Source organism: Scyliorhinus torazame, chromosome 14 (genome assembly GCF_047496885.1).
Source record: "Scyliorhinus torazame isolate Kashiwa2021f chromosome 14, sScyTor2.1, whole genome shotgun sequence".
Taxonomy (NCBI): Eukaryota; Metazoa; Chordata; class Chondrichthyes; order Carcharhiniformes; family Scyliorhinidae; genus Scyliorhinus; species Scyliorhinus torazame.
This window is the reverse complement of record NC_092720.1, coordinates 80,522,447-80,549,671: the sequence shown is the minus strand read 5'-3', so window position 1 is coordinate 80,549,671 and position 27,225 is coordinate 80,522,447. Positions and strand designations below refer to the sequence as shown.

Below are 27,225 nucleotides of genomic sequence, written 5' to 3'. Positions count from 1 at the left end.
TATTATTTATGTACGGGGGGAGGGGGGTATGGAGCGTTGTTTTTTGACTGTTTTGTATTTAACCCTGTTGGGTTCCTTTTTCATTTTGATTTTGATATTCTGTGGAAACCTTAATAAAAATTATTTATATTTAAAAAAATATGTCCGAGGCGCTCCCTTCTCCAACCCACCCTCTGGAAACTACCCTGTCCTGAATCCCCCTTAGCGGTAGGAGCGGGAAGGATGACACCTGTTTACGAAGGAAGTCCCACACCTGCAGATACCTGAATTTGTTTCCCCTCGCCAACCCAAACTTTTCCTCCAACGCCCTCATCCTCAGAAAGCTCCCCTCTGTGAACATATCCCCCATCCTCTCAATCCCCGCTCTCCGCCATAACCGGAACACCCTGTCTACAGTCCCCGGGGGCCAACCGGTGATTATCACAGATTGGAGCCCAAACCGCTGCTCCCACTGCTCCCACATGCCGCCTCCATTGGCCCCAAACTCTCAGGGCCGCCACCACCACTGGACTGGTGGAGTACCGTGCCGGCGGGAACGGCAGAGGCGCTGTTACCAATGCCCCCAAACTGGTGCCCTTACATGAAGCCGCCTCCATACGCACCCATGCCGACCCCTCCCCCACCACCCACTTCCTGATCATGGCTATATTAGCCGCCCAGTAATAGTTGCTAAAATTTGGCAGCGCCAGCCCGCCCTCTCCCCAACTCCACTCAAGCATTACCTTCCTTACTCGCGGGATCTTGCCCGCCCAGACGAAGCCCGTGATCACTCTGTTGACCCGCTTAAAAAGGACCGCGGAATAAAGATGGGGAGACATTGAAATACAAATAGGAATCTCGGGAGGCTTGTCATCTTCACTGTTTGCACCCTCCCAGCCAGAGACAACGGAAGCACGTCCCATCTCCGGAAACCGTCCTTCATTTGGTCCACTAGCCGGGCCACGTTCAATTTATGCAGCCGGTCCCATTCCCGCGCCACTTGGATGCTTAGATACCTAAAGCTTCCTTCTACTAACCTAAACGGCAGCTCTCCCAGTCGCCTCTCCTGTCCCCTCGCCTGGACCACAAACATCTCACTCTTTTCCATATTAAGCTTACACCCCGAAAACCGGCCAAATTCCTCTGGAATCCTCATGATTTCTTCCATCCCCTCTACTGGGTCCGAAACGTACAGAAGCAGGTCATCCGCATAGAGCGAAACCCTGTGCTCCACCCCCACCCCGGACCAGTCCTCTCCAGCCCCTCGAGGATCTCAGAGCAATTGCCAAAGGCTCTATAGCCAGCGCAAACAACAGTGGGGAGAGGGGGCATCCCTGTCTCGTCCCCCACTGCAGTCTAAAATAGTCCGATGTTGTCCTATTCGTCCGTACACTTGCCACAGGAGCCTGGTACAGTAACCTGACCCAGTCAATAAAGCCCCGCCCGAATCCGAACCGTCCCAGTATCTCCCACAGATAATCCCATTCTACCTGATCAAAAGCCTTTTCTGCATCCATTGCTATCACTACCTCCACCTCCCTACCTTCCGGGGGCACATTATCACATTTAACAGCCTTCTTACATTGGCCACCAACTGCCTGCCCTTAACAAACCCCGTCTGGTCCTCCCCAATAACGTGCGGAATGATGTGTTAGGCAGGTAGGTTCGCTGTGGACTGCACTCGATGCAGGGAAGCTAGAAACAGACATCGAACACTGGAGAAGATCCAAAACTGTTTTATTCAACGATAGAACGGATATACATATTCAGCTGTGGGTCGACACTATACTGAACTGACTGGAGACCTTGTAGTAGCCTGACCAGACTTACGAGCTACCGCATGGTGTTTGCACTTGCTAGCTCGTGGACTCTGACTGTCTCAGTGGCTGGGTCCAGAGAGAGCGGGAAACCTAGTGCCCTCTGGTTTTATAGTGGTAGTGTCCTGTCTGGTGATTGGCTGCACTGTGTTGTGTGCTTACTGGTCATCCTGTGTGTCAATCACTGCCTGTCTGCATCTCATTATTTACATGAGTGGATGTTATGACATCTCTCCCTTTTTTTTGATAAACAAATACTAAGGTGTGCGTGCGTACATATATATATATGCCTGACTATATACAAAAGGTGTCTAAATGAACGTATATACATAGGAAGGTGTCGATAGTGCAGATACATGGCAAACAAAGCAATATTTACAGAGGTTAAATCGATGAAGTCACAAAATATACAAAAGTTCAGTCTACAGATTCAGTCTTTGTGGTGGGCGACGAATTCCTGTCGATCGCCGCAGAGGTGGATCAGGAGCCGCCTGCACGTGGATAGGCGGGATCGCTGCCATCGTGGTGGTCGCATGGGCCGGCAGGATTGCTGGTAGATCGATGGCCTCATGGCAGGGTACGTCCGGGGGAAGCATCATAAGCGGCGGGGCACTTCGGTCAGGTAGCGGGCGTGGAACTCTTCGCAGTGCCCGTCTGTTGCGCCGTAACAGGGAGCCAACAGGCATGCAGACAAGGAACGATCTTGGGGCCACTTGTTTGATCACAACAGCTGTAGCTGACCAGCCGCCCTCAGGCAACTGGACACGAACATGATCAGTTGGGGCCAGCTCGGGTAGATCCGTGGCATGGGCATCGTATGTGGCCTTCTGTTGGACCCGTGACTGCTGCATTTTCTGTAAGACTGTGAGGTGGTAAAGGTCTGGAACATGGATGGCTGGAACTGTGGTCCTCAGAGTGCGATTCATGAGCATCTGCGCTGGAGACAACCCAGTGGACAGTGGGGTTGCCCTGTATGCCAGCATCGTCAGGTTAAAATCGGAGCCTGAATCTGCAGCTTTGCACAGCAACCGCTTTACAATATGGACCGCTTTCTCGGCCTTCCCGTTTGACTGTGGATAGTGGGGACTGGAGATTACATGACGGAAGTTGTAGGACTGTGCAAAATCACTGTAAACGCGAAGACCATTGTCGCTCATTACTGTGAGCGGAATCCCATGCCTGGCGAACGTTTCTTTGCAGGTTTTGATTACCGCCTTCGATGTGAGGTCGGACAGTTTCACCACTTCTGGGTAACTGTCGAAGTAGTCGACAGGGAGTACGTAGTCACGGCCCTTGGCGCGGAAAAGGTCTACACCTACTTTGGACCACGGAGAGGTCACAATCTCGTGCTGCTGCAACGTTTCTTTGGATTGAGCTGGCTGAAACTTCTGACAGGTAGGGCAGTTGAGGACTGTGTCGGCAATGTCCTGGCTGATGCCTGGCCAATAGACCGCCTCCCGAGCTCTGTATCGGCATTTCTCAACCCCACGGTGACCCTCATGGAGTTGGCCCAGCACCATAGCCCGCATGCTCTGAGGAATTACGATCCTGTCGAGTTTCAGAAGGATTCCCTCCACCACCGTTAGGTCATAGATTATCATAGAATTTACAGTGCAGAAGGAGGCCATTCAGCCCATCAAGTCTGCACCGGCTCTTGGAAAGAGCACCCTGCCCAAGGTCAACACCTCCACCCTATCCCCATAACCCAGTAACCCCACCCAACACTAAGGGCGATTTTGGACACTAAGGGCAATTTATTATGGCCAATCCACCTAACCTGCACATCTTTGGACTGTGGGAGGAAACCGGAGCACCCGGAGGAAACCCACGCACACACGGGGAGGATGTGCAGACTCCGCACAGACAGTGACCCAAGCCGGGAATCGAACCTGGGACCCTGGAGCTGTGAAGCAATTGTGCTAACCACAATGCTACCGTGCTGCCTTTTACATTATAGAACTGGGGACATTTGTCCCTTCTGCCAGCCATTGGTAAGGTGCTGCATCACACGCTGCAGCAGAGGATCTTGGCCTTCTCCTCACGAATTTGGACCACCCGTTCGTCAGAGGCCGGATGTGGTAATGGACCTGGATAGGACATCTGCAACGATCAGTTCTTTGCCTGGCGTGTAGACAAGTTCAAAGTCGTAGCGACGTAGCTTAAGAAGAATTCGCTGTAACCGAGGTGTTGTGTTATTTAAATCCTTCTGGATTATATGGACTAGAGGCCTGTGGTCCGTTTCAACTGTGAATTTTTCAGGCCATCAACGTAGTCATGAAACTTGACTATCCCTGTCAGGAGGCCCAGACACTCCTTCTCAATCTGAGCATACCGTTGCTCAGTGGGCATCATGGCCCTGGAGGCATACGCCACTGGAGCCCAGGACGAGGAGTCATCTCGCTGAAGGAGCACCGCCCCAATGCCATCCTGGCTTGCATCAGTCGATATCTTGGTTTCCTTGGTTGGGTCGAAGAATGCTAGAACTGGGGCTATGGTGAGCTTTGCTTTCAGCACACGCCATTCCTCTTCATGCGTGGGCAGCCACTGGAATTCTGTCGACTTCTTGATGAGATGGCGGAGGGCCGTGGTGTGGGATGCCATATTGGGAATGAATTTCCCGAGGAAGTTGACCATCCCGAGGAAGCGGAGGATCGCCTTCTTGTCCTCCGGGGTCTTCATGGCGTTGATCGCCGAGACCTTGTCGGCATCTGGCCGCACGCCCTGCTGCGAGATGTGGTCACCCAGGAACTTAATATCCGATTGACCAAATGAGCACTTGGCCCTGTTGAGTTGGAGACCATGTTCACGAATTCTCTGGAATATCTTCTTGAGGTGAGCGATGTGTTCCTGGGGCGTTGTGAACCAGATAATTACGTTGTCAATGTATACTCGCACCCCCTCGATGCCCTCCATCATCTGCTCCATGATGCGGTGAAATACTTCGGAGGCAGATATGATCCCAAAAGGCACACAGTTGTAGCAGTAGAGACTGAACAGGGTGTTGAACGTGCACAGCTTGCGACTGGACGCGTCCAGTTGTATTTACCAGAACCCTCGGAGGCGCCAGCTTAGTAAAGAATTTGGCATGAGCCATCTCACTGGTCAACTCTTCACGTTTTGGTATCGGGTAATGCTCCCGCATGATGTTGCGGTTTAGATCCTTAGGGTCAATGCAAATGCGAAGCTCCCCTGACGGCTTCTTTACGCAGACCATGGAGCTGATCCAGTCTGTAGGCTCTGTAACCTTCGATATGATGCCCTGGTCTTGGAGGTCCTGTAATTGCTTCTTCAGACGATCCTTGAGGGGTGCCGGCACCCGGCGTGGTGCATGAATTACAGGGGTGGCATTCGGCTTGAGCAAGATTTTATATCGGTATAGGAGCATGCCCATTCCATCGAATACGCTGGGTACTACGTGATAATGTCATATATGTCGGCTTGCACGTTTCCATCAGGCGAGGCCGTCGCCGGTGATGATGACATGGTGTGGACTCGCTGAACCAGGTTCAGGAGCTTGCAGGCTCGAGCAACGAGCAGGGACGCTCTGTCAGGCCCGACGATTTAAACCGCCTTGTTGGATATCCCTAGTTGACAGCAGCCACTGGCAGCTATGGCATTACCATTGTAGTCAAGGAGCTGGCAGGCCGGTGGAAGAATGCTTGGTCTGGCACAGATGGTGTCGAGGTCGGATTTTGAGATGAGGTTTGCTGATGCGCCGGTGTCCAGTTTAAATTGGATGCGAGGCTTGTTAACTGTGAGGACAGCACACAACTCGTCGTCGGGATCCACACTGAGGATTGAGAGGCGTTTCGCCATTAAGGTGGAAGGCAGCGCATGTGTAATTATGATGCCCACCCGGTATGGGGACATGAGGCACTCTGCATCAGGGTCTGTTGTGCTGTCGGGATCGGAATCTGGCATGCCTTGTGTATTGAGCGGACACTTCTGCGCCGCAGCTGGGATTGCTGGCTGCTGAGCAGTGGAGCAGATCTGCAAAGGGCTGCGTAGTGGCCAAGCTTGCCACACTGTAGACACCGGCATCCATTTGCCGGACATTGCCGCTTTAAATGGGCGGAGGCACAATTCGGACACGTCATGACGCCGACGTCCGTGCACCGTCGCGCATGCGCAGTGCGGTCGGTCGACGTACGCATCTGCGAAGTCGGGTTGTCGGGCTCGTCGTCCCCTCGGTCGTGGTGCGCATGCGCAGGGACCCGGGAAAAGCGCGCGAAACGGCCACTCTCCTCGATGCTCAGACCCGGCATTTGTGCAATGGCCTGCACCCGTTCCGCCTCGTGGGAGGCCAGCTTTGCATTTTCTGCCGCCCTGATGTGGGAGTAACGATTCTTAGCATGCTCATGGACAACGCACGTCTCGATAGCAACAGAGAGGGTCAACTGTTTGACTTTCAGGAGCTGCTGCCGCAGGGAGTCGGAGTGGACCCCGAAAACGATCTGATCCCGGATCATGGAATCAGCCGTCGAGTCATAGTTACATGACTGCGCTAGGATGCGGAGATGGGTCACGAAGGACTGAAAAGGTTCATCCTTACCCTGAAGCCTCTGCTGGAAAACATACCGTTCAAAGCTCTCATTCACCTCAATGTCGCAGTGGCTATCAAACTTCAGCAGAACTGTCTTGAATTTAGTTTTGTCTTCGCCGTCAGCGAACGTGAGGGAGTTGTAGATGTGGGTGGCATGGTCCCCGTGGTGGAGAGAAATAGCGCGATCTTCCTGGCATCCGATGCTGCTTCGAGGTCGGAGGCCTCGATGTACAAAAGGAACCTTTGCTTGAAGATTTCCCAATTGGCGCCGAGGTTGCCGGAGATGCGGAGCTGCGGAGGAGGCTGAATGTTTTCCATTTCACCGGATGGCTGCTTGCTGGTCAATGCTGATTCACTCGAGGTAGGTCCGTCAAGATCAGTATCACTCAGGTACCATGATATGTTAGGCAGGTAGGTTCGATGTGGACTGCACTCGATGCAGGGAAGCTAGAAAACAGACGTCTAACATTGGGGACGATCCAACACTGCTTTATTCAACGATAGAACTGATATACATATTCAGCTGTGGTCGACACTATACTGAACTGACTGGAGACCTTGTAGGAACCTGACCAGACTTACTAGCTACTGCATGGTGTTTGCACTGTGCTAGCTCGTGGACTCTGACTGTCTCAGTAGCTGGGTCTCGAGAGAGCGGGAAACCTAGTGCCCTCTGGCTTTATAGTGGTAGTGTCCTGTCTGGTGATTGGCTGCACTGTGTTGTGTGCTTACTGGTCATCCTGTATGTCACTGCCTGTCTGCATCTCATTATATACATGAATGGATATTATGACACGGAATACAATCCTCGATCCTGGAGCACAAGATTTTGGCCAGCAACTTGGCATATACATTCAACAGGGAGATCGGCCTGTAAGACTCACACAGCTCCGGGTTCTTGTCCCGCTTAAGAATCAGCGAAATCGTTGCCAGTGACATCGTCGGGGGCAGCACCCCTCTTTCCCTTGCCTCATTGAACATCAGCATGATTATTCTTCAACCAATCTGCAACACCTCACACTGAATGGTATTGATTTTCACCTTTCACTCTTTAGTCCCCATCTCCTCAGTAATGAAACTTCCTTCATTCCTTTAAGAATGAACTGTTTAGTGTTATCTGAAAATTAGATCAGCACTCCCTTAGAACTGTTCTGAAATCATTAATCTACACAGTCAACAGTAGGGACTCCAGAACTGAATACTTGAGGTACTCACAGTTCACTTCACAAAACTCTGAAAACTTCCCCTCACTGTGATTCTCAATACTCTAAATTATAATCAATTTTCAATCCAGTTATACTCCCTTTAACTCCATATCTTAACCAACTCTAATAATTTCATGTTTAGTACCATGCTAATATTCTCAGACAGTCTGGGGATAGGTGCACACTGATCCCGACAGTCTGGGGGTGGGTGCACACTGATGCCGACAGTTAGGGGTGGGTGCACATTGATCTCCGACTGTCTGGGGGTGGGTGCACACTGATCCCGACAGTCTGGGGGTGGGTGCACATTGATCCAGACAGTCTGGGGGTGGGTGCACACTGATCCCGACAGTCTGGGGGTGGGTGCACATTGATCCAGACAGTCTGTGAGTGGGTGCACACTGATCCCGACAGTCTGGGTCTAGGTGCACATTGATCCAGACAGTCTGCGGGTGGGTGCACACTGATCCCGACAGTCTGGGCGTGGGTGCACATTGATCCAAACAGTCTGGGAGTGGGTGTACATTGATCCAAACAGTCTGGGAGTCGGTGTACATTGATCCCGACAGTCTGGGGGTGGGTGCACACTGATCTCCGACAGTCTGGGGGTGGGTGCACATTGATCTCCGACAGTCTGGGGGTGGGTGCACATTGATCTCCGACAGTCTGGGGGTGGGTGCACATTGATCTCCGACAGTCTGGGGGTGGGTGCACATTGATCTCTGACAGTCTGGGGGTGGGTGCACATTGATCTCCGACTGACTGGGGGTGGGTGCACATTGATCTCCGGCTGTCTGGGGATGGGTGCACATTGATCCCGACATCTGGGGGTGGGTGCACATTGATCCCCGACAGTCTGGGGGTGGATGCACACTGATCCCAACAGTATGTGGATGGCTGCACATTGTTCCTCGACAGTCTGGGGGTGGGTGCATATTGATCCCGACAGTCTGGGGGTGGGTGCACATTGATCCAGACAGTCTGGGGGAGGGTGCACATTGATCGTGAAAGTCTGGCAGTCGGTGCACATTGATCCCCGACAGTCTGGGGGTGGGTGCACACTGACCCCGACAGTCTGGGGGTGGGTGCACATTGATCCCGACAGTCTGGGGGTGGGTGCACATTGATCCCGACAGTCTGGGGGTGGGTGAACATTGAGCCACACAGTCTGGGGGGTGGGTGAACATTGATCCCCGACAGTCTGGGGGTGGGTGGACATTGATCGTGACAGTCTGGGGGTGGGTGAACATTGAGCCAGACAGACTGGGGGTGGGTGCACATTGATCACCGACAGTCTGGGGGTGGGTGCAAACTGATCCCCGACAGTCTGGAGGTGGGCGCACATTGACCCCGGACAGTCTGGAGGCGGGTGCACACTGATCCCGACAGTCTGGGGGTGGGTGCACATTGATCCCGACAGTCTGGGGGTATGTGCACATTGATCCCCGACAGTCTGCGGGTGGGTGTACGTTGATCCAGACAGGCTGGCAGTGGGTGTACATTGATCTAGACAGTCTGGGGGCGGGTGCACATTGATCTCCGACAGTCTGCGGGTGGGTGTACATTGATCCAGACAGTCTGGGAGTGGGTGTACATTGTTCCAGACAGTCTGGGGGTGGGTGCACATTGATCCAGACAGTCTGGGGGTGGGTGCACATTGATCCAGACAGTCTGGGGGTGGGTGTACATTGATCCAGATAGTCTGGGAGTGGGTGTACATTGATCCCCGACAGTCTGGGGCGGGTGCATATTGATCTCCAACAGTCTGGGGGTGGGAGCACACTGATCCAGACAGTCTGCGGGTGGGTGCAAACTGATCCCGACCGTCTGGGAGTGGGTGCATATTGATCCAGACAGTCTGGGAGTGGGTGTACATTGATCCAGACAGTCTGTGAGCGCGTGTACATTGATCCAGACAGTCTAAGAGTGGCTGTACATTGATCCAGACAGTCTGGGGGTGGGTGCACATTGATCTCCGACAGTCTGGGGGTGGGTGGACACTGATCCCGACAGTCTGGGGGTGGGTGCACATTGATCCCCGACAGTTTGGGGTTGGGTGCACATTGATCCCAGACAGTCTGGGGTTGGGTGCACATTGATCCCCGACAGTCTGAGGGCGGGTGCACACTGATCCCAAAAGTCTGGAGATGGGTGCACATTGATCCAGACAGTCGGGGGGTGGGTGCACATTGAACCCTGACAGTCTGGGGGTGGGTGCACACACTGACTCCGACAGTCTGGGGGTTAGTGCAAACTGATCCCCGACAGTCTGGAGGTGGGTGTACATTGATCCCCGAATGTCCGGGGTGGGTGCACACTGATCCCGACAGTCTGAGGGTGGGTGCAAACTGATCACCGACAGTCTGGGGGTGGGTGCAAACTGATCTCCGGCAGTCTGACGGTGGGTGCACATGAATCCCCGACAGTCTGGAGGCGGGTGCACACTGATCCCGACAGTCTGGAGATGGGTGCAAACTGATCCCCGACAGTCTGGAGGTGGGTGCACACTGATCCCCGACAGTCTGGGGATGGGTGCACATTGATCCCGAAAGTCTGGGAGTGGGTGAACACTGGTCCCTCTAGTCTGGGGGTGGGTGCACGCTGATCCCGACAGTCTGGGGGTCGGTGCACATTGATCCCCGACAGTCGGGGGTGGGTGCACACTGATCCCTGACAGTCTGGGGCGGGTGCATATTGATCTCCGACAGTCTGGGGGGTGGGAGCACCCTGATCCAGACAGTCTGCGGGTGGGTGCACACTGGTCCCGACAGTCTGGGAGTGGGTGCATATTGATCCAGACAGTCTGGGAGTGGGTGTACATTGATCCAGACAGTCTGTGAGCGGGTGTACATTGATCCAGACAGTCTAAGAGTGGCTGTACATTGATCCAGACAGTCTGGGGGTGGGTGCACATTGATCTCCGACAGTCTGGGGGTGGGTGGACACTGATCCCGACAGTCTGGGGGTGGGTGCACATTGATCCCTGACAGTTTGGGGTTGGGTGCACATTGATCCCAGACAGTCTGGGGTGGGTGCACATTGATCCCCGACAGTCTGGGGGTGGGTGCAAATTGATCGCAGACAGTCTGGGGTTGGGTGCACATTGATCCCCGACAGTCTGGGGGCGGGTGCACACTGATCCCAAAAGTCTGGAGATGGGTGCACATTGATCCAGACAGTCGGGGGGTGGGTGCACATTGAACCCTGACTGTCTGGGGGTGGGTGCACACACTGACTCCGACAGTCTGGGGGTTAGTGCAAACTGATCCCCGACAGTCTGGAGGTGGGTGATCATTAATCCCCGAATGTCCGGGGTGGGTGCACACTGATCCCGACAGTCTGAGGGTGGGTGCAAACTGATCACCGACAGTCTGGGGGTGGGTGCAAACTGTCCCCGGCAGTCTGACGGTGGGTGAACATGAATCCCCGACAGTCTGGAGGCGGGTGCACACTGATCCCGACAGTCTGGAGATGGGTGAAAACTGATCCCCGACAGTCTGGAGGTGGGTGCACACTGATCCCCGACAGTCTGGGGATGGGTGCACATTGATCCCGAAAGTCTGGGAGTGGGTGAACACTGGTCCCCGCTAGTCTGGGGGTGGGTGCACACTGATCCCGACAGTCTGGAGGTCGGTGCACATTGATCCCCGACAGTCTGGGGGTGGGTGCAGACTGATCCCTGACAGTCTGGGGGTGGGTGCACATTGATCCCGACAGTCTGGAGGTGGGTGCACATTGATCCCGACAGTCTGGGGGAGGGTGCACACTGATCCCCGACAGTCTGGCGGTGGGTGCACATTGGTCCCCTACAGTCTGGGGGTGGGTGCACATTGGTCCCCGACAATCTGGGAGTGGGTGTACATTGATCCAGACAGTCGGGAAGTGGATGTTATTTGATCCAGACAGTATAGGAGTGGGTGGACATTGATCCCGACAGTCTGGGGGTGGGTGTACATTTATCCAGACAGTCTGTGAGTGGGTGTACATTGATCCAGACAGTCTGGGAGTGGGTGTGCATTAATCCAGACAGTCTGGGAGTGGGTGTACATTGATCCCGACAGTCTGGGGGTGGGTGCACATTGATCTCCGACAGTCTGGGGGCGGGTTCACATTGATCTTCGACAGTCTGGGGGTGGGTGCACACTGATCCCAACAGTCTGGGGGTGGGTGCACAGACTGACCCCGATAGTCTGGGGGTGAGTGCAGACTGATCCCTGACAGTCTGGCGGTGGGTGCACATTGATCCTGATAGTCTGGGAGGGGGTGCACACTGGTCCCTGCCAGTCTGGAGGTGTGAGCACACTGATCCCGACAGTCTGGGGGTGGGTGCACATTGATCCCGACAGTCTGGGGGTGGGTGCACATTGTCCCCCGACAGTCTGGGGCTGGATGTACACTGATCCCCGACAGTCTGGGGGTGGGTACACATTAATCCCGACAGTCTGGAGGTGGGTGCATATTGATCCCGACAGTCTGAGAGTGGGTGGACATTGATCCGGACAGTCGGGTGGTGGGTGTACATTTATCCAGACAGTCTGGAACTGGGTGTACATTGATCTAGACAGTCTGGGAGTGGGTGTACATTGATCCAGACAGTCTGGGGGCGGGTGCACATTGATCTCCGACAGACTGGGAGTGGGTGCACACTGATCCCAACAGTCTGGGGGTGGGTGCACATTGATCCCCGACAGTCTGGGATTGGGTGCACATTGCTCCCCACCATCTGGGGGTGGGCGCATATTGATCCCCGACAGTCTGGGGGTGGGTGCACATTGATCCCAGACAGTCTGGGGGTGGGCGCACATTGTTACTCGAAAGTCGTGGGGTGGGTGCATATTGTTCCTTGACAGTGTGGGGGTGGGTGCACATTGATCCCCGACAGTTTGGGGGTGGGTGCACATTGAATGTGACAGTCTGGGGGTGGGTGCACACACTGACCCCGACAGTCTGGGGGTGAGTGCAAACTGATCCCCGACAGTCTAGGAGTGGGTGCAAACTGATCCCCGGCAGTCTGACGGTGGGTGCACATGAATCCCCGACAGTCTGGAGGCGGGTGCACACTGATCCCGACAGTCTGGAGATGGGTGCACATTGATCCCGGCAGTCTGGGGGTGGGTGCACATTGATCCAGACAGTCTGGGAGTGGGTGTGTATTGATCTAGACAGTCTGGGAGTGGGTGTACATTGATCCCGACAGTCTGGGGGTGGGTGCACATTGATCTCCGACAGTCTGGGGGCGGGTTCACATTGATCTTCGACAGTCTGGGGGTGGGTGCACACTGATCCCAACAGTCAGGGGGTGGGTGCACAGACTGACACCGATAGTCTGGGGGTGAGTGCAAACTGATCCCTGACAGCCTGGAGGTGGGTGCACATTGATCCCCGACAGTCCGGGGTGGGTGCACACTGATCCGGACAGTCTGGGGGTCAGTGCAAACTGATCCCGGACCGTCTGGCGGTGGGTGCACATTGATCCTGATAGTCTGGGACTGGGTGCACACTGGTCCCCGCCAGTCTGGAGGTGTGAGCACACTGATCCCGACAGTCTGGGGGTGGGTGCACATTGATCCCGACAGTCTGGGGGTGAGTGCACATTGATCCCGACAGTCTGGGGGTGGGTACACATTGACCCCCGACAGTCTGGGGGTGGATGTACACGGATCCCCGACAGTCTGGGGGTGGGTGCACATTGATCCCGACAGTCTGGAGGTGGGTGCATATTGATCCCGACAGTCTGAGAGTGGGTGAACATTGATCCCGACAGTCTGGGGGTGGGTGTACATTTATCCAGACAGTCTGTGAGTGGGTGTACATTGATCCAGACAGTCTGGAACTGGGTGTACATTGATCTAGACAGTCTGGGAGTTGGTGTACATTGATCCAGACAGTCTGGGGCGGGTGCACATTGATCTCCGACAGTCTGGGTGTGGTTGCACACTGATCCCGACAGTCTGGGGGTGGGTGCACAATGATCCCCGACAGTCTGGGGGTGGGTGCACATTGATCCCAGACATTCTGGGGGTGGGCGCACAGTGTTCCTCGAAAGTCGTGGGGTGGGTGCATATTGTTCCTTGACAGTCTGGGGGTGGGTGCACATTGATCCCCGACAGTTTGGGGGTGGGTGCACATTGAATGTGACAGTCTGGGGGTGGGTGCACACACTGACTCCGACAGTCTGGGGGTGAGTGCAAACTGATCCCCGACAGTCTGGAGGTGGGTGCACATTGATCCCCGACAGCCCGGGGTGGGTGCACACTGATCCCGACAAGCTGGGGGTGGGTGAAAACTGGTCCCCGACAGTCTGTGGGTGGGTGCAAACTGCTCCCCGACAGTCTGGCGATGGGTGCACATTGATCCCCGACAGTCTGAGGGTGGGTGTACATTGCTCCCGACAGTCTGGGAGTGGGTGTACATTGATCCAGACAGTCTGGGGTTGGGTGTACATTGATCCAGACAGTCTGTGAGTGGGTGTACATTCATCCAGACAGTCTGGGACTGGGTGTACATTGACCAGACAGTCCGGGAGTGGGTGTACATTGATCCAGACAGTCTGGGGGCGGGTGCACATTGATCTCCGACAGTCTGGGGGTGGGTGCACACTGATCCCGACAGTCTGGGGGTGGGTGCACATTGAACCCCAACATTCTGGGGTTGGGTGCACATTGCTCCCGACCGTCTGGGGGTGGGTGCACATTGATCCCCTACAGTCTGGGGGTGAGTGCACACTGATCCCAACAGTCTAGGGGTGGGCGCACATTGTTCCTCGACAGTCGTGTGGTGGGTGCATATTGTTCCTTGACAGTCTGGGGGTGGGTGCACGTTGACCCCCGACAGTCTGGGGGGTGGGAGCACATTGTTCCTCGACAGTCTGGGGGTGGGTGCACATTGATCTCCGACAGTCTGGGGGCGGGTTCACATTGATCTTCGACAGTCTGGGGGTGGGTGCACACTGATCCCAACAGTCTGGGGGTGGGTGCACAGACTGACCCCGATAGTCTGGGGGTGAGTGCAAACTGATCCCTGACAGTCTGGAGGTGGGTGCACATTGATCCCCGACAGTCTGGGGTGGGTCCACACTGATCCCGACAGTCTGGGGGTCGGTGCAAACTGATCCCCGACAGTCTGGCGGTGGGTTCACATTGATCCTGATTGTCTGGGAGTGGGTGCACACTGGTCCCCGCCAGTCTGGAGGTGTGAGCACACTGATCCCGACAGTCTGGGGGTGGGTGCACATTGATCCAGACAGTCTCGGGGTGGGTGTACATTGATCCAGACAGTCTGGGGGTGGGTGCACATTGATCCCAACAGTCTGGGGGAGTGTGTACATTGATCCAGACAGTCTGTGAGTGGATGTACATTGCTCCAGACAGTCTGGGACTGGGTGTACATTGATCCAGACAGTCTGGGAGTGGGTGTACATTGATCCAGACAGTCTGGGGGTGGGTGCACATTGATCCGGACAGTCTGGGGCGGGTGCACATTGAACCCCGACAGTCTGGGAGTGGGTGTACACTGATCCCTGACAGTCTGGGGGTGGGTGCACATTGATCCCCGACAGTCTGGGATTGGGTGCACATTGCTCCCGACCGTCTGGGGGTGGGTGCACATTGATCCCCGACAGTCAGGGGGTGGGCGCACATTGTTCCTCAAAAGTCGTGGGGTGGGTGCATATTGTTCCTTGACTGTCTGGGGGTGGGTGCACAATGATCCCCGACAGTTTGGGGGTGGGTGCACATTGAATGTGACAGTCTGGGGTGGGTGCACACACTGACCCCGACAGTCTGGGGGTGAGTGCAAACTGATCCCCGACAGTCTGGAGGTGGGTGCACATTGATCCCCGACAGTCCGGGGTGGGTGCACACTGATCCCGACAATCTGGGGGTGGGTGAAAACTGGTCCCCGACAGTCTGTGGGTGGGTGCAAACTGATCGCCGACAGTCTGGCGATGGGTGCACATTGATCCCTGACAGTCTGGGGGTGGGTGTACGTTGCTCCCGAAAGTCTGGGAGTGGGTGTACATTGATCCAGACAGTCTGGGGATGGGTGTACATTGATCCAGACAGTCTGTGAGTGGGTGTACATTGATCCAGACAGTCTGGGACTGGGAGTACATTGATCCAGACAGTCTGGGAGTGGGTGTACATTGATCCAGACAGTCTGGGTGTGGGTGCACACTGATCCCGACAGTCTGGGGGTGGGTGCACATTGAACCCCGACATTCTGGGGTTGGGTGCACATTGTTCTCGACCGTCTGGGGGTGGGTGCACATTCATCCCCTACAGTCTGGGGGTGGGTGCACACTGATCCCAACAGTCTAGGGGTGGGCGCACATTGATCTCCGACAGTCCGGGGGTGGGTGCAAACTGATCCCAACAGTCTAGGGGTGGGCGCACATTGTTCCTCGACAGTCGTGTGGTGGGTGCATATTGTTCCTTGACAGTCTGGGGGTGGTTGCACATTGATCCCCGACAGTCTGGGGGGTGGGTGCACATTGTTCCTCGACAGTCTGGGGGTGGGTGCACATTGATCCCTGACAGTCTGGGGGTGGGAGCACACACTCACCCCGACAGTATGGGGATGAGTGCAAACTGATCCCCGACAGTCTGGGGGTGGGTGCAAACTGATCCCCGACAGTCCGGGGGTGGGTGCAAACTGATCCCAACAGTCTAGGGGTGGGCGCATATTGTTCCTCGACAGTCGTGTGGTGGGTGCATATTGTTCCTTGACAGTCTGGGGGTGGGTGCACATTGATCCCCGACAGTCTGGGGGGTGGGTGCACATTGTTCCTCGACAGTCTGGGGGTGGGTGCACATTGATCCCTGACAGTCTGGGGGTGGGAGCACACACTCACCCCGACAGTATGGGGATGAGTGCAAACTGATCCCCGACAGTCTGGGGGTGGGTGCAAACTGATCCCCGACAGTCCGGGGGTGGGTGCAAACTGATCCCCGACAGTCTAGCGGTGGGTGCATATTGATCCCCGACAGTCTAGATGTGGGTGCACATTGATCCCCGACAGTCTGGGCGTGGGTGCAAACTGATCCTGACAGTCTGGAGATGGGTGCACATTGAACCCGACAGTCTGGGGGTGGGTGCACATTGAACCCGACAGTCTGGGGGTGGGTGCACATTGATCCCCGACAGTCTGGGCGTGGGTGCAAACTGATCCATGACAGTCTGGGGGTGGGTGCACACTGATCCCCGACAGTCTGGGGGTGGGTGCACATTGATCCCGATAGTCTGGGAGTGGGTGCACACTGGTCCCCGCCAGTCTGGAGGTGGGTGCACATTGATCCCGACAGTCTGGGGGTGGGTGCACATTGATCCCCGACAGTCTGGAGGTGGGTGTACACTGATCCCCGACTGTCTGGGGGTGGGTGCACATTGATCGCGACAGTCTGGAAGTGGGTGCACATTGATCCCAAGAGTCTGGGGGTGGGTGCGCATTGATCCCCGACAGTCTGGGATTGGGTGCACATTGATCCCCGACCGTCTGGGGGTGAGTGCACTGATCCAGACAGTCTGGGAGTGGGTGTACATTGATCCAGACAGTCTGGGAGTGGATGTAAATAGATCCCGACAGTCTGGGAGTGGGTGGACATTGATCCCAACAGTCTGAGGGTGGGTGCACATTGATCCCCAACAGTCTGGGGGTGGGTGTACACTGATTCCCGACAGTCTGGGGGTGGGTGCACATTGATCCCGACAGTCTGGAGGTGGGTGCACATTGATCCCGACAGTCTGGGGGCGGGTGTACATTGATCCAGACAGTCTGTGAGTGGATGTACATTGATCCAGACAGTTTGGGACTGGGTGTACATTGATCCAGACAGTCTGGGGGTGGGTGCACATTGATCCCAACAGTCTGGGGGCGGGTGTACATTGATCCAGACAGTCTGTGAGTGGATGTACATTGATCCAGACAGTCTGGGAGTGGGTGTACATTGATCCAGGCAGTCTGGGGGTGGGTGCACAATGATCCGGACAGTCTGGGAGTGGTTGTACATTGATCCAGACAGTCTGGGGGTGGATGCACATTGATCCGGAGAGTCTGGGGGTGGGTGCACATTGATCCCCGACAGTCTGGGGCGGGTGCACACTGATCCCGACAGTCTGGGGGTGGGTGCAAACTGATCCCCGACAGACCGGGGGTGGGTGCAAACTGATCCCCGACTGTCTGGCGGTGGGTGCACATTGATCCCCGACAGTCAAGAGGCGGGTGCACACTGATCCCAACAGTCTGGAGATGGGTGTACATTGATCCCGACAGTCTGGGGGTGGGTGCACATCTAACCCGACAGTCTGGGGGTGGGTGCACATTGATCCCCGACAGTCTGGGGGTGGGTGCAAACTGATCCCCGACAGTCTGGGGGTGGGTGCACACTGATCCCCGACAGTCTGGGGGTGGGTGTACATTGATCCAGACAGTCTGGGACTGGGTGTACATTGATCCAGACAGTCTGGGAGTGGGTGTACATTGATCCAGACAGTCTGGGGGTGGGTGCACATTGATCCGGACAGTCTGGGGCGGTTGCACATTGAACCCTGACAGTCTGGGAGTGGGTGTACACTGATCCCTGACAGTCTGTAGGTGGGTGCACATTGATCCCGACAGTCTGGGAGTGGGTGCACGTTGATCCCCTACAGTCTGGGGGTGGGTGCACACTGATCCCGACAGTCTGGGGGTGGGTGCACATTGATCCGCGATAGTCTGGGGTTGGGTGTACATTGATCCAGACAGTCTGGAAGTGGGTGTACATTGATCCAGACAGTCTGGGAGTGGATGTAAATAGATCCCGACAGTCTGGCAGTGATTGGACATTGATCCCAACAGTCTGGGGGCGGGTGTACATTGATCCAGACAGTCTGTGAGTGGATGTACATTGATCCAGACAGTTTGGGACTGGGTGTACATTGATCCAGACAGTCTGGGGGTGGGTGCACATTGATCCGGACAGTCTGGGGCGGGTGCACATTGATCCCCTTCAGTCTGAGAGTGGGTGTACACTGATCCCTGACTGTCTGGGGGTGAATGCACATTGATCCCGACAGTCTGGAGGTGGGTGCACATTGATCCCCTACAGTCTGGGGGTGGGTGCACACTGATCCCGACAGTCTGGGGGTGGGTGCACATTCGTCCCCAACAGTCTGAGGGTGGGTGTACATTGATCCAGACAGTCTGGGAGTGGGTGGACATTGATTCAGACAGTCTGGGGGTGGGTGCACATTGATTCCAGACAGTCTGGGGTTGGGTGCACATTGATCCCGACAGTCTGGGTGTGGGCGCACATTGGTCCCCGACAGTCTGGGGGTGGGTGCACACTGCTCGCAACAGTCAAGGTGTGGGCGCACATTGATCCCCGACAGTCCGGGGGTGGGTGCAAACTGTTCCCAACAGTCTAGGGGTGGGCGCACATTGTTCCTCGACAGTCGTGTGGTGGGTGCATATTGTTCCTTGACAGTCTGGGGGTGGGTGCACATTGATCCCCGACAGTCTGGGGGGTGTGTGCACATTGTTCCTCGACAGTCTGGGGGTGGGTGCACATTGATCCCTGACAGTCTGGGGGTGGGTGCACACACTCACCCCGACAGTCTCGGGATGAGTGCTAACTGATCCCCGACAATCTGGAGGTGGGTGCACATTGATCCTCGACAGACTGGGGTGGGTGCACACTGATCCCGACAGTCTGGGGGTGGGTGCAAACTGATCCCCGACAGTCCGGGGGTGGGTGCAAACTGATCCCCGACAGTCTGGCAGTGGGTGCACATTGATCCCCGACAGTCAAGAGGCGGGTGCACACTGATCCCAACAGTCTGGAGATGGGTGTACATTGATCCCGACAGTCTGGGGGTGGGTGCACATCTAACCCGACAGTCTGGGGGTGGGTGCACATTGATCCCCGACAGTCTGGGGGTGGGTGCAAACTGATCCCCGACAGTCTGGGGGTGGGTGCACACTGATCCCCGACAGTCTGGGGGTGGGTGTACATTGATCCAGACAGTCTGGGACTGGGTGTTCATTGATCCAGACAGTCTGGGAGTGGGTGTACATGGATCCAGACAGTCTGGGGGTGGGTGCACATTGATCCGGACAGTCTGGGGCGGTTGCACATTGAACCCTGACAGTCTGGGAGTGGGTGGACACTGATCCCTGACAGTCTGTGGGTGTGTGCACATTGATCACGACAGTCTGGAGGTGGGTGCACATTGATCCCGACAGTCTGGGGGAGGGTGCACATTGATCCCCGACAGTCTGGAGGTGGGCGCACATTGATCCCCGACAGTCCGGGGGTGGGTGCAAACTGTTCCCAACAGTCTAGGGGTGGGCGCACATTGTTCCTCGACAGTCGTGTGGTGGGTGCATATTGTTCCTTGACAGTATGGGGATGGGTGCACATTGATCCCCGACAGTCTGGGGGGTGGGTGCACATTGTTCCTCGACAGTCTGGGGGTGGGTGCACATTGATCCCTGACAGTCTGGGGGTGGGTGCACACACTCACCCCGACAGTCTGGGGATGAGTGCAAACTGATCCCCGACAATCTGGAGGTGGGTGCACATTGATCCCCGACAGTCTGGGGTGGGTGCACACTGATCCCGACAGTCTGGGGGTGGGTGCAAACTGATCCCCGACAGTCCGGGGGTGGGTGCAAACTGATCCCCGAAAGTCTGGCGGTGGGTGCACATTGATCCCCGACAGTCAAGAGGCGGGTGCACACTGATCCCAACAGTCTGGAGATGGGTGTACATTGATCCCGACAGTCTGGGGGTGGGTGCATATCTAACCCGACAGTCTGGGGGTGTGTGCACATTGATCCCCGACAGTCTGGGGGTGGGTGCAAACTGATCCCCGACAGTCTGGGGGTGGGTGCACACTGATCCCCGACAGTCTGGGGGTGGGTGTACATTGATCCAGACAGTCTGGGACTGGGTGTACATTGATCCAGACAGTCTGGGAGTGGGTGTACATTGATCCAGACAGTCTGGGGGTGGGTGCACATTGATCCGGACAGTCTGGGGCGGTTGCACATTGAACCCTGACAGTCTGGGAGTGGGTGTACACTGATCCCTGACAGTCTGGGGGTGGGTGCACATTGATCCCGACAGTCTGGAGGTGGATGCACATTGATCCCGACAGTCTGGGAGTGGGTGCACGTTGATCCCCTACGGGTCTGGGGGTGGGTGCACACTGATCCCGACAGTCTGGGGGTGGGTGCACATTGATCCGCGATAGTCTGGGGTTGGGTGTACATTGATACAGACAGACTGCAAGTGGGTGTACATTGATCCAGACAGTCTGGGAGTGGATGTAAATAGATCCCGACAGTCTGGCAGTGATTGGACATTGATCCCCGACAGTCAAGAGGCGGGTGCACACTGATCCCAACAGTCTGGAGATGGGTGTACATTGATCCCGACAGTCTGGGGGTGGGTGCACATCTAACCCGACAGTCTGGGGGTGGGTGCACATTGATCCCCGACAGTCTGGGGGTGGGTGCAAACTGATCCCCGACAGTCTGGGGGTGGGTCCACACTGATCCAGACAGTCTGGGACTGGGTGTACATTGATCCAGACAGTCTGGGAGTGGGTGTACATTGATCCAGACAGTCTGGGGGTGGGTGCACATTGATCCGGACAGTCTGGGGCGGTTGCACATTGAACCCTGACAGTCTGGAAGTGGGTGTACACTGATCCCTGACAGTCTGGGGGTGTGTGCACATTGATCACGACAGTCTGGAGGTGGGTGCACATTGATCCCGATAGTCTGGGAGTGGGTGCACACTGGTCCCCGCCAGTCTGGAGGTGGGTGCACATTGATCCCGACAGTCTGGGGGTGGGTGCGCATTGATCCCCGACAGTCTGGGGGTGGGTGCACATTGATTCCGACAGTCTGGGGGAGGGTGCACATTCATCCCCGACAGTCTGGCGGTGGGTGCACATTGATCCCCTACAGTCTGGGGGTGGGTGCACATTGGTCCCCAACAATCTGGGAGTGGGTGTACATTGATCCAGACAGTCTGGGAGTGGATGTTATTTGATCCAGGCAGTATAGGAGTGGGTGGACATTGATCCCCGACAGTCTGGGGCGGGTGCATATTGATCTCCGACAGTCTGGGGGGTGGGAGCACCCTGATCCAGACAGTCTGCGGGTGGGTGCACACTGGTCCCGACAGTCTGGGAGTGGGTGCATATTAATCCAGACAGTCTGGGAGTGGGTGTACATTGATCCAGACAATCTGTGAGCGGGTGTACATTGATCCAGACAGTCTAAGAGTGGCTGTACATTGATCCAGACAGTCTGGGGGTGGGTGCACATTGATCTCCGACAGTCTGGGGGTGGGTGGACACTGATCCCGACAGTCTGGGGGTGGGTGCACATTGATCCCTGACAGTTTGGGGTTGGGTGCACATTAATCCCAGACAGTCTGGGGGTGGGTGTACATTGATCCAGACAGTCTGGGACTGGGTGTTCATTGATCCAGACAGTCTGGGAGTGGGTGTACATGGATCCAGACAGTCTGGGGGTGGGTGCACATTGATCCGGACAGTCTGGGGCGGTTGCACATTGAACCCTGACAGTCTGGGAGTGGGTGGACACTGATCCCTGACAGTCTGTGGGTGTGTGCACATTGATCACGACAGTCTGGAGGTGGGTGCACATTGATCCCGACAGTCTGGGGGAGGGTGCACATTGATCCCCGACAGTCTGGAGGTGGGCGCACATTGATCCCCGACAGTCCGGGGGTGGGTGCAAACTGTTCCCAACAGTCTAGGGGTGGGCGCACATTGTTCCTCGACAGTCGTGTGGTGGGTGCATATTGTTCCTTGACAGTATGGGGATGGGTGCACATTGATCCCCGACAGTCTGGGGGGTGGGTGCACATTGTTCCTCGACAGTCTGGGGGTGGGTGCACATTGATCCCTGACAGTCTGGGGGTGGGTGCACACACTCACCCCGACAGTCTGGGGATGAGTGCAAACTGATCCCCGACAATCTGGAGGTGGGTGCACATTGATCCCCGACAGTCTGGGGTGGGTGCACACTGATCCCGACAGTCTGGGGGTGGGTGCAAACTGATCCCCGACAGTCCGGGGGTGGGTGCAAACTGATCCCCGAAAGTCTGGCGGTGGGTGCACATTGATCCCCGACAGTCAAGAGGCGGGTGCACACTGATCCCAACAGTCTGGAGATGGGTGTACATTGATCCCGACAGTCTGGGGGTGGGTGCATATCTAACCCGACAGTCTGGGGGTGTGTGCACATTGATCCCCGACAGTCTGGGGGTGGGTGCAAACTGATCCCCGACAGTCTGGGGGTGGGTGCACACTGATCCCCGACAGTCTGGGGGTGGGTGTACATTGATCCAGACAGTCTGGGACTGGGTGTACATTGATCCAGACAGTCTGGGAGTGGGTGTACATTGATCCAGACAGTCTGGGGGTGGGTGCACATTGATCCGGACAGTCTGGGGCGGTTGCACATTGAACCCTGACAGTCTGGGAGTGGGTGTACACTGATCCCTGACAGTCTGGGGGTGGGTGCACATTGATCCCGACAGTCTGGAGGTGGATGCACATTGATCCCGACAGTCTGGGAGTGGGTGCACGTTGATCCCCTACGGGTCTGGGGGTGGGTGCACACTGATCCCGACAGTCTGGGGGTGGGTGCACATTGATCCGCGATAGTCTGGGGTTGGGTGTACATTGATACAGACAGACTGCAAGTGGGTGTACATTGATCCAGACAGTCTGGGAGTGGATGTAAATAGATCCCGACAGTCTGGCAGTGATTGGACATTGATCCCCGACAGTCAAGAGGCGGGTGCACACTGATCCCAACAGTCTGGAGATGGGTGTACATTGATCCCGACAGTCTGGGGGTGGGTGCACATCTAACCCGACAGTCTGGGGGTGGGTGCACATTGATCCCCGACAGTCTGGGGGTGGGTGCAAACTGATCCCCGACAGTCTGGGGGTGGGTCCACACTGATCCAGACAGTCTGGGACTGGGTGTACATTGATCCAGACAGTCTGGGAGTGGGTGTACATTGATCCAGACAGTCTGGGGGTGGGTGCACATTGATCCGGACAGTCTGGGGCGGTTGCACATTGAACCCTGACAGTCTGGAAGTGGGTGTACACTGATCCCTGACAGTCTGGGGGTGTGTGCACATTGATCACGACAGTCTGGAGGTGGGTGCACATTGATCCCGATAGTCTGGGAGTGGGTGCACACTGGTCCCCGCCAGTCTGGAGGTGGGTGCACATTGATCCCGACAGTCTGGGGGTGGGTGCGCATTGATCCCCGACAGTCTGGGGGTGGGTGCACATTGATTCCGACAGTCTGGGGGAGGGTGCACATTCATCCCCGACAGTCTGGCGGTGGGTGCACATTGATCCCCTACAGTCTGGGGGTGGGTGCACATTGGTCCCCAACAATCTGGGAGTGGGTGTACATTGATCCAGACAGTCTGGGAGTGGATGTTATTTGATCCAGGCAGTATAGGAGTGGGTGGACATTGATCCCCGACAGTCTGGGGCGGGTGCATATTGATCTCCGACAGTCTGGGGGGTGGGAGCACCCTGATCCAGACAGTCTGCGGGTGGGTGCACACTGGTCCCGACAGTCTGGGAGTGGGTGCATATTAATCCAGACAGTCTGGGAGTGGGTGTACATTGATCCAGACAATCTGTGAGCGGGTGTACATTGATCCAGACAGTCTAAGAGTGGCTGTACATTGATCCAGACAGTCTGGGGGTGGGTGCACATTGATCTCCGACAGTCTGGGGGTGGGTGGACACTGATCCCGACAGTCTGGGGGTGGGTGCACATTGATCCCTGACAGTTTGGGGTTGGGTGCACATTAATCCCAGACAGTCTGGGGTTGGGTGCACATTGATCCCCGACAGTCTGAGGGCGGGTGCACACTGATCCCAAAAGTCTGGAGATGGGTGCACATTGATCCAGACAGTCGGGGGGTGGGTGCACATTGAACCCTGACAGTCTGGGGGTGGGTGCACACACTGACTCCGACAGTCTGGGGGTTAGTGCAAACTGATCCCCGACAGTCTGGAGGTGGGTGTACATTGATCCGCGAATGTCCGGGGTGGGTGCACACTGATCCCGACAGTCTGAGGGTGGGTGCAAACTGATCACCGACAGTCTGGGGGTGGGTGCAAACTGATCCCCGGCAGTCTGATGGTGGGTGCACATGAATCCCCGACAGTCTGGAGGCGGGTGCACACTGATCCCGACAGTCTGGAGATGGGTGCAAACTGATCCCCGACAGTCTGGAGGTGGGTGCACACAGATCCCCGACAGTCTGGGGATGGGTGCACATTGATCCCGAAAGTCTGGGAGTGGGTGAACACTGGTCCCCGCTAGTCTGGGGGTGGGTGCACACTGATCCCGACAGTCTGGGGGTCGGTGCACATTGATCCCCGACAGTCTGGGGGTGGGTGCACACTGATCCCTGACAGTCTGGGGGTGGGTGCACACTGATCCCTGACAGTCTGGGGGAGGGTGCACATTGATCCCCGACAGTCTGGCGGTGGGTGCACATTGATCCCCTACAGTCTGGGGGTGGGTGCACATTGGTCCCCGACAATCTGGGAGTGGGTGTACATTGATCCAGACAGTCTGGGAGTGGATGTTATTTGATCCAGACAGCATAGGAGTGGGTGGACATTGATCCCCGACAGTCTGGGGCGGGTGCATATTGATCTCCGACAGTCTGGGGGGTGGGAGCACCCTGATCCAGACAGTCTGCGGGTGGGTGCACACTGGTCCCGACAGTCTGGGAGTGGGTGCATATTGATCCAGACAGTCTGGGAGTGGGTGTACATTGATCCAGACAGTCTGTGAGCGGGTGTACATTGATCCAGACAGTCTAAGAGTGGCTGTACATTGATCCAGACAGTCTGGGGGTGGGTGCACATTGATCTCCGACAGTCTGGGGGTGGGTGGACACTGATCCCGACAGTCTGGGGGTGGGTGCACATTGATCCCCGACAGTTTGGGGTTGGGTGCACATTGATCCCAGACAGTCTGGGGTGGGTGCACATTGATCCCCGACAGTCTGGGGGTGGGTGCAAATTGATCGCAGACAGTCTGGGGTTGGGTGCACATTGATCCCCGACAGTCTGGGGGCGGGTGCACACTGATCCCAAAAGCCTGTAGATGGGTGCACATTGATCCAGACAGTCGGGGGATGGGTGCACATTGAACCCTGACTGTCTGGGGGTGGGTGCACACACTGACTCCGACAGTCTGGGGGTTAGTGCAAACTGATCCCCGACAGTCTGGAGGTGGGTGATCATTGATCCCCGAATGTCCGGGGTGGGTGCACACTGATCCCGACAGTCTGAGGGTGGGTGCAAACTGATCACCGACAGTCTGGGGGTGGGTGCAAACTGATCCCCGGCAGTCTGACGGTGGGTGAACATGAATCCCCGACAGTCTGGAGGCGGGTGCACACTGATCCCGACAGTCTGGAGATGGGTGCAAACTGATCCCCGACAGTCTGGAGGTGGGTGCACACTGATCCCCGACAGTCTGGGGATGGGTGCACATTGATCCCGAAAGTCTGGGAGTGGGTGAACACTGGTCCCCGCTAGTCTGGGGGTGGGTGCACACTGATCCCGACAGTCTGGAGGTCGGTGCACATTGATCCCCGACAGTCTGGGGGTGGGTGCACACTGATCCCTGACAGTCTGGGGGTGGGTGCACATTGATCCCGACAGTCTGGAGGTGGGTGCACATTGATCCCGACAGTCTGGGGGAGGGTGCACATTGATCCCCGACAGTCTGGCGGTGGGTGCACATTGGTCCCCTACAGTCTGGGGGTGGGTGCACATTGGTCCCCGACAATCTGGGAGTGGGTGTACATTGATCCAGACAGTCGGGAAGTGGATGTTATTTGATCCAGACAGTATAGGAGTGGGTGGACATTGATCCCGACAGTCTGGGGGTGGGTGTACATTTATCCAGACAGTCTGTGAGTGGGTGTACATTGATCCAGACAGTCTGGGAGTGGGTGTGCATTAATCCAGACAGTCTGGGAGTGGGTGTACATTGATCCCGACAGTCTGGGGGTGGGTGCACATTGATCTCCGACAGTCTGGGGGCGGGTTCACATTGATCTTCGACAGTCTGGGGGTGGGTGCACACTGATCCCAACAGTCTGGGGGTGGGTGCACAGACTGACCCCGATAGTCTGGGGGTGAGTGCAGACTGATCCCTGACAGTCTGGCGGTGGGTGCACATTGATCCTGATAGTCTGGGAGTGGGTGCACACTGGTCCCTGCCAGTCTGGAGGTGTGAGCACACTGATCCCGACAGTCTGGGGGTGGGTGCACATTGATCCCGACAGTCTGGGGGTGGGTGCACATTGTCCCTTGACAGTCTGGGGGTGGATGTACACTGATCCCCGACAGTCTGGGGGTGGGTACACATTAATCCCGACAGTCTGGAGGTGGGTGCATATTGATCCCGACAGTCTGAGAGTGGGTGGACATTGATCCGAACAGTCTGGGGGTGGGTGTACATTTATCCAGACAGTCTGGAACTGGGTGTACATTGATCTAGACAGTCTGGGAGTGGGTGTACATTGATCCAGGCAGTCTGGGTGCGGGTGCACATTGATCTCCGACAGACTGGGAGTGGGTGCACAGTGCTCCC

At 56.3% G+C, this 27,225-nt stretch overlaps 1 protein-coding gene across 2 annotated transcripts in view; it reads right to left on the bottom strand.

The window, feature by feature from the left end:
• kcnab1a (potassium voltage-gated channel subfamily A regulatory beta subunit 1a) overlaps positions 1-27,225 on the bottom strand; it is a 416,725-nt gene that overhangs the window by 22,086 nt on the left and 367,414 nt on the right. The window contains exon 13 of one of the 2 annotated variants that reach the window (XM_072474410.1): positions 1,700-6,786. The exons of the other annotated variant lie outside the window; for it this stretch is intronic. Within the exon in view, the coding sequence (XP_072330511.1) occupies positions 6,743-6,786 (44 nt within the window). The 3' untranslated portion in view covers positions 1,700-6,742. Of the gene's footprint in view, positions 1-1,699; positions 6,787-27,225 lie in introns of those variants that run through there. 2 annotated transcript variants of the gene reach the window in all.